The sequence below is a fragment of the Panicum virgatum genome, chromosome 8K, assembly GCF_016808335.1.
Source record: "Panicum virgatum strain AP13 chromosome 8K, P.virgatum_v5, whole genome shotgun sequence".
NCBI classification, from domain to species: Eukaryota; Viridiplantae; Streptophyta; class Magnoliopsida; order Poales; family Poaceae; genus Panicum; species Panicum virgatum.
Genome location: NC_053143.1, coordinates 55,471,400 through 55,479,338, shown reverse-complemented (window position 1 = coordinate 55,479,338; position 7,939 = coordinate 55,471,400). Strand labels below are relative to the sequence as shown.

Here is a 7,939-nt window from a genome sequence, read left to right as displayed (position 1 = left end):
TGTTATTCTGAAACAAATCCTTGATTCCGTCCATGCCACCTCTGCTTTTGTTGTCATGGTCCACTCTAGAGGAAGGGGGAGAGAGGATTTGGGCAAAAGACTGCTGCACCTGAACTAGTGCAGGGTGATCAGAGTATTGGTACAACTTCTCGTCAGTGTCTTCCTCCATGAGCATGACCGATACATAGGACAGCACCGTGTCATCAGGTGAGAATGGGCCCTGACAACCTTCGGGCATTAGGGGAAAGTCTAGGGAGACAGCTGGGGATGGAGGTGATGGGTCCATGAGACCCTTAGCAAAGAATTCCTCTGGGGTAGTGGCCATGGTGATCAAGTATGCTTGTGGTGTGGTAGCTTTTATCATAACATCATCAAAAGAAAAATCCTTGATAGGTTGCAAGTGTTTGGTGATCCCTATGTTTCTTGTTGGATAATGAAGATGATGGCTAGCTATATTCTCATGTTGCTTTGATATTGCAGACGATAGCTACCTACAGCACACAAAAAAAGACTATTTTCTTTTACCTATTATAATAAGGCAAAGCAAGATGATAGTATTTTGTGGTACAAAACATATTTAAATAAGATTTTCAGAAGATTAATATTAAGCATTAATGATCAGAATTTTTTCCTCCAAATAGACAGGAGAGCTGTGTATCTTTGTATTAAGAAGGAGAATGATCCAATTACAAAACCAACTCCCCACCTTGGATCAGAGTGAGGAGTGGGACGTTTTAGCAAAATAAAATATTACAAAAAAGGAAAAACTAGGACCTGACCAGGAAACAAAGATTCAAGGCAAGAAGCATCTTACATAGGTATAGGTTTCACCGTTTCAGCCCATTAACAGCTATGCCAAGTCAACATAGTATTAGCTTGGATGCTGTCCAATCCATGCAAGGACAAGACAAACTCTCCTTGCCCTGTCAAAATCAACCAAGGTTAGTAGGTTACTATGTCGGGAGATTTTGCCCGCATACATGGACAAAGAAAGGGTCTTGACGAAGATGGACAAAGAGATACCATCCCATTCATCTTGGTGTCGCAGCCATCTTCTGACCTTGTCCCGTCATAAGCAACAAGGCCATGCAGGAAAACAATACTAGGACAGATTAGCAGATCATGTTGGTTCTATTCACAAAAAGAGATTTCCTTTCAAAAAAATTTTACAAAATCACTTACAACCTGGAAAATTTTAATACTCAAGGCCAACAATTAGAAGTGTTCCTCTATACAGTGGTATTATAGTAAAGGTAAACATGTCAGTCCTCTTCCATTCCTGTTCTGCAGAGCTTCTATATGTTTTTTCAGAAAATTTTCATTCTGAACATGAGAAAAACAATGGGAGCACATAAAACATGCATAGTGCCACAGTTCAAGTAATAAATTTTTTCTGACACCAATTGACCTCATTCCTCACTGAACTTATGCACAAAGTAAATTTAATTGGCTTCAGCAATAAGTTGCTTTTGAATTCTTTACAACTTCTTCTCAAACAACTACGGAAGAGCAGCAGTTGCAAGAACCTAGAGCTGCCATGTAATTTACAGCACAAGAGATACTGCCACAATGAACAATGGACCTTTCTCCTGAGCTATGTTCATGATTATTTGATGAAAACCATGACCAAAGATATCACGCGGCCACCAGGGAATTGCAAGGGGGGATCACATATAGATGGGAGAGGGGCACTGGCAGTTGTCTAGTGTCAGTCCTGGATACATGACATATATATGATATAACAACATAAAAGACTTTTCAGTAGCCACTGCAGCTGCCCTGAATTAGTAAACTGTAGAACAAGCAGCATACAGGACTAGTAGTGCACATGGAGTTGATGGAAACCATGGTAATCTTTCAACAGTAAAAAACTAAGCTCCATCCAGGAATGTTGTCATCTGCTACCCGTGAAGAGTGGGCGTAGAGGACGCCCCATCCATCCTTGCAGCAACCATTGGCAATCCTCACTGAGAAAAAGTCCTTGTTGTTGGAAATTGGAATATAAGTGAATTGCCCACCTCTCCCCATCAGCTTAAGCTTTTGGGTTGAATCGGTTGGTGCATGCAACTCAATACTTGTGATAATACTTGTGATAGTCCTTTTTTATCTTGAACTCCAGTGAATTAATAATGATCGGGCGAAGGGGCTCATGGCACAGTGGCAAAGGCCACTGGCCGGAGTGCTCCCACCCAGGGTTCAAACCCTGGGTGCCGCACTTTATGCTTCAGGGGTTTCCCTTGGAGTATTCCAATAAAAAATAATAATAATGATCGGTTGCAGTGGCAGCTGCCTCAGACCTGCCAGCTAGTTTCTTACCTGCCACTGTTTATATCTTTCTGGATGGTTCAACAAGTCCACACCCTTGCAGGCAATGACATTGAACACAGACTGCCCCAACATCCCGTGCTCCAGGAAAGGGTTTGTGAGATCCTCCACAAATATTTCTTCCAGGACGGTGTCCATGGAGATCAATGGTATGGTGGCAATGTTGTGTGGTAGCTTTTGATCAAATCATCATCAGGAGAATGCAAGTGTTGGATGATTCAAATGCTTCTTTGGATAATGAGACAATAGATATGGAGACAATATATAGCTACTGTATAAAGCAAACATAGATAATATTTTCTTTTATCCATAGGAAATGGCAAAGGAAAAGGATAGTATTGTGCAATGAAAAACATACTCCCTCAACATTTAAATATGTGATGTTTAGGACAAGCGAATCTGGAAGAGCTGGGCTCCTCTGCGCTGCAAGTTCTTCCTCTGGTTAGCCATCAAGCAACGCATTTGGACTGCTGATCGCCTCGCCAAGCGGGGCCTGCCTCACCAAGCTGCTTGCCCTCTTTGCGACCAAGAACATGAAACAGCCAGGCATCTCCTTCTCACCTGTGTGTTCACCCGGCAATGCTGGTCGCTAATATCTCAGCACCTGAATTTGGTCATTGCCGAGCCTGCTACTTCGACGACCAGTTTTTCAGCTTGGTGGAGCTTAACTATAAAATCTGTGCCAAAAGATCGTCGCAGGGGTCTGAACTCCCTCATCATCCTGGTCACATGGGAAATCTGGAAGCACCGCAATGCTTGTGTGTTCGAGGGTGCTCGTCCAAGTGTTCAGTTGCTCCTCCAGACTGTGTCCAGCGAGTGTGCTCTTTGGTGCATGGCAGGAGCATCCAAACTCAAGGAGCTCCTAGATAGGTCGATGCCCCTGGCACCTTAGGTCCTAGGGGCATGGTCATGGATTGTTTTTCTTTTGTAAGAGTCGACCTTTACAAAACTGTACGGAGTACAGGGGTTGTCTAACCTCTGTACTCTCTCCTTTTTTCTATCTTAAATGAAATGACGCGCAGTCCTCATGCGCCGTTCGAGAAAAAAAAAGGACAAGCGAATAAGATCATAATGAACTAAATTGGTTTGTCCTAAATGCCATATGTTTAAATATGAAGGAGTATTTAAATAAGCCTTATAGATAAATATAGAGAAACACACAGAAAAAACTGAGTTTCAAGGCAGGCATCGAGCATCTTACCTACAGATAGAGCTAGCTTTAGCTGATTAGCTGCAACATATCTTTGTTATCTGGATAGGTGCTGTCCCAAATGAAATTATCTTGGAGTTGCCCTCAACCCCATCCAATCCATGTGAAGATTAGACAAACCCATTACTGGGTGTTGGAATCACCAAAGCTGGCCATGTCGGGAGGTTGCCAGCACACAAGGACAAGGAATAGTTCTTGAGAAGGAGATAAGGAGACAACATTCCATTCATCTTGGCATAAACAGAGATTCAATGCAAAATATAAGCAGCTCCTATATAAATACAAGTTCAATTGGAACATTTTGTTTTGATATCTTGCAAGATCATATAGAATCAGAGTAGTTTCAGGACTGACAGACAAAATAAAGACCATAAAGCACAATACAAGAATGAAGGACAAATAAAGCACATTAGCTACTTTATATGGCATTTATTTAGTTACCCTTGATGAAGAGAAGTGCAAGACAGACATCCTACACAAATATGTACCTAGAACCGGATTGACCAATGAAAGCTGATTTAATAAAGCATGTCATTCGAACAGATACTTATCAGGCAACTGTACTCAGTAGCAACAAACATAGTGGTTACTTTACTAATTTCCTTAGCATGCCAATAGATCCAATACATTATCATCATGTATTCAATTTAAAAATACTAAAGGATGAGATCACCACATTCTTCTGTTCATTTAGTTTTCACTACATTATTTGAACTCAGTGTACGAATGAATCAGACAGCGAAAAAAAATGTCAGATTAAGAGTCAAGGCAGTGGCTGCCTACCTTAAGTCATCTGGAAAGATGCAACTAACCAATCCAAGTCCACTGGATCGTATTTATAGATCTCCAGGAAAACACTAGCATAACTGTATCTGGTATTAGTATCCCATTTATGTTTCAGTGTGAAAAACTACCATCTGGAGCTAGCACCTTCTGCCACCCACATTGAGTGGGCTAAGAGGATGCATCCTTTCCACCCCTGCAGTAGTCATTGCTGATCCTCCTCGATAACAAAGTCCTTGTGGTACTGATTCTTGACCATGTTCCTCACCATATTGACGGAGTCTCTATTTAACGGAAGTTGCCTTAGACCAGCCCGTCGGTTTCTGATCTGCCACTGCTTATATGTCTCACCACGCTCCACCCGGTCCTCACCCTCACACGCAATGGCATTCAAGGCAACCCAACCAAAGATACCCCGTTCAAGCACCAACCGCAGCCGGCTCTCACGTGGCATAGTTGCATCAAGCATGTCAAACATTGCGGAGTGGTAAAAGAGGGCCTCTCGGAACCGAGACAAGAAGAAGGTTCCATATGAACCATTGATGATGCCTTGGACGAAGACGTCAGGCTTCATCTTGGCAATGTTGCTGAGGACAACATCTTGAGGGACCGAAAAGGCGACCAGAGGGGGGTGAATGGAAGCCGATCAAAATTTCTTTCGAAATCGATCCGTCGGTCTATATCCCGAAAATCACCACAAACCTAGGATATGAGAGAATAGCTATGGACTATCTATCTCTTTGCAAAACGCCCTAGGAAACTAAGCGGGAGATATCGCGGAAGCAAACACGAAAAACTAGCAAAAAACAGCCAGCCAGCAGCCCACCGGTCAGACTGGTCCTGGGCACCGGTCAGACCGGTCCTTCCCAGACAGCCAGAAATTCAACCTCCAAAAGATGAATCTTGAGCAAACGATGTCCAAATCCAACGAAACTTGGAGGATACCTTCACAACTGTCCCGTGAACACATCCCCAAGAGATCTCTCCCAAAAGATCAAAGGAACTTGAGAATTCGAGGGATGATCAAAGAGGACTGGGGTTTTCTCAAGAACGTGAAAAACTCCGATTCGTGAGAACTCGCGATTCCAGGGGGTTTGGCACTAGGCTAGATGGATAAGAATCATCACAACGAGTCCAGCAAAACACGAATCCAAGGCCTTGACTCCTCCAAACACAAAACACACCAAAAGAGGAGAATTCAGCCCAAAACGCAAACCTTGAGAAGGGAGAAAGTGGAGGACGAAATTCCAGCACACAAGTGATGAACTTAACACGATTTCATTCAAGAATTTCAGAGGTCATCACCTATACAAAGCTAGAGCCTACCACCCTATCATCCACCCTCTTGATTGGAGAGATTGGCTATAACCTAATCCTCCTTTGCGTTGGAGACCTTGGCCCTAATCTAGAGCAGGGAGAGAGGAAAGGAGAAAACCAAAGCACTCAAAAGGCTCAAGAGACTCAACCAGCCACGGGCTGGTGGGGTATTTATACCCGCCGAGACCGGTCAGACCGGTTCCATGGACCGGTCAGACCGGTCGGACTGCAGCATCCCCATGTACACGATCTCATCTGACAGTTGAGGTTCTTTCTTCGAAACGAAGTCTTCTCCGCGATACCGCCATGTTGATGAAGATCCGGTTCGCAGTTTTGGAGGGTCCGCAAAACCCGGGTAGGTAGCCGGTTTTGAGAAAACCGCCAAAACTCCACGCGCAGGAAGACTCCCGCGCTCCACGCCGTGGCCCTAGACGCTGTTCCCGCCTCGGCCTTCTGACGGCCCTAGACGCCGCCTGACGCCCGTCACCTCCTCGCCCGCAGCGAGGCCCTAGACGCCGTCGACGCCCGTCACCTCCGCCAGTCCCGAGACCGACGCCCGTGCCTCCACGACTTGGCGTCTTCAACCGCCGTCCGCCAACTTGGTTTTGTGGCGCAAACCAAGAAACCCGCCATCCACCGGTGCTTGCGCCCTCGATCCAGGAGTGGACGCCACAGCTGCCGCACGGTCCGAGCTCCAGTCCCGGCTGCCCTTCACCGCCGTCCACCGCACAGTCCATCGGCCACAGCCCCTCCACGGCAGCTCGCCGTCGACACTCGACGCCCGTGTACCTGCAACCAAAGACCAAGCACACGATCACACCGCACGGTTGACAATTCACTCATCACCGTCAGGAGTGAGTACTGCTCATTCCTCAATCTCCCCCTTGATGAGTGCATTGTCAACACACCACCTGTAACCAGAGAAGTGAAAAATAAAAAGTGAAAAAAAGAAGGTGAAGAGCGCAATCAAGTGACAAAAAGCACAGAAATGTAAGAACAGTCACTTACTCAAGCAAAGATCGATTCCCTAAGACAAGGGCAACGGCTCGACGCAATCGATCAAAAGCCAAAACATGACTCCTTAAAGACAGAGATAATGCTCGACGCAGTCATGCAAGAAGCAGAGGGAAGGCGAGGAAAGATGAGGAGCCAAAACAAAACAGACACTCCCCATGCAAAGCATTTCCCTCTCACAAGTGCAACTCTCCCAAAATGATGCACTCTCAAAGCCTTGTGCGCAAAAAGTTTTTCAAAAATCAAACAAGTCTCCCCCTTGTTCGATCACTTCTCTCCCAAAAATTATCTCCCTTGTTGGCACATGCACACATCAAGCCTAAAAAATACCTAAACCTCCCCCTGAAATCATGCTATGCAATGAATGTCATGCAGAGGGTGTAATTGAAACATTCAGGCATACAAAAATATGATCATCTAGAGACAGGCATATGTGCTTCATAAATAGGAATTGAATCTAGCTCAACAGGGTATATCAATCAAGTCTAGAGTTAGCAAGTTCAGTTCAGCAAAAATAAAAGCATCACCCATGATCTAGCAACAGCAAGTAGGAGAAAGAAAGCAGTGCTAGCCAAACTCATACATGGTGATCCAAAGCTGCCAACATATTTGATCATGAATCAATTCTGCAACTCAACACTTGCATTTGAATGAAAATTTTACAGTATATATCAAGCAAGTGTTTCTGCAAGGGGTTGAAAGCTTGTCATGCTTTATTTAGCAACGAGACCAAGCCTATGCTAAGGGCAGTCAGAAGCTTAAGGCACTCGCTTCAGTCATGCATAGTCTTGCTCGGGTTCTCACTAGTGCTATGTGAGCTGTTCCGAAAGCTCGATCAGTGCGACAAGCAATCCCACCTGAATCTTTTCAATCCATTTCAGACATATATGAAACACTTTTAACAATTTTAGCTCATGTCCAAGATTAGAGGCCACACTAGCATGAATAAGATAGCAAAGTATATCAATACAACCTAACATGCCAGTAGCCAAGACAGGGTGATCATGTTTTCAGATTTTCAAATCAAAATAGCTTAACTCAGATGATATGACATATACTGAAGAGCAAGCTATACATGATCAAGTCTAAGAAACTACACTAGCAAGCACTAGAGGATTATAACAATGTATACAAGAATGCCAGTGTAGTGAAGCAATGCAAAATGCAAACATGTACAATACAAATACATCTACCAGAAGCTAGAAAGCGAAGAGAAACAAAAACAAAGACCTACAAAAAGCTAACCAAAGAGAAGTCAGCGATCAAAAGGGGTAACAAACCCCAAGCTCC

General features: G+C 44.3%; 3 protein-coding genes across 4 annotated transcripts in view; all 3 read right to left on the bottom strand.

The window, feature by feature from the left end:
• LOC120646003 (scarecrow-like protein 14) overlaps positions 1-2,463 on the bottom strand; it is a 14,016-nt gene extending 11,553 nt beyond the window's left edge. Inside the window, exon 1 of the mRNA XM_039922701.1 lies at positions 2,317-2,463. Within this exon, the coding sequence (XP_039778635.1) occupies positions 2,317-2,463 (147 nt within the window). The remainder of the gene's footprint in view (positions 1-2,316) is intronic.
• The window catches only part of LOC120645314 (scarecrow-like protein 33), a 20,958-nt gene extending 15,044 nt beyond the window's left edge, over positions 1-5,914 (bottom strand). Inside the window, exons 1-3 of one of the 2 annotated variants that reach the window (XM_039922117.1) lie at positions 4,319-5,914; positions 1,024-3,683; positions 815-923 (exon numbers count right to left, since the gene is read on the bottom strand). The gene's annotated coding sequence lies outside the window, so the exon portion shown is untranslated. Of the gene's footprint in view, positions 1-814; positions 924-1,023 lie in introns of both variants that reach the window. The other variant, XM_039922116.1, reaches the window with a different exon arrangement.
• On the bottom strand, positions 4,524-4,892 carry LOC120646002 (scarecrow-like protein 34). Its single transcript, XM_039922700.1, has one exon. It carries the CDS (start codon positions 4,890-4,892, stop codon positions 4,524-4,526), a length of 369 nt encoding a protein of 122 aa, XP_039778634.1.
• Positions 5,915-7,939: the final 2,025 nt, after the last annotated feature.

What these genes read in the sequence shown, in the direction of transcription:
- LOC120646002 (XM_039922700.1), bottom strand. Translation starts at nt 4,892, where the DNA reads ATGAAGCCTGACGTCTTCGTCCAAGGCATCATCAATGGTTCATATGGA.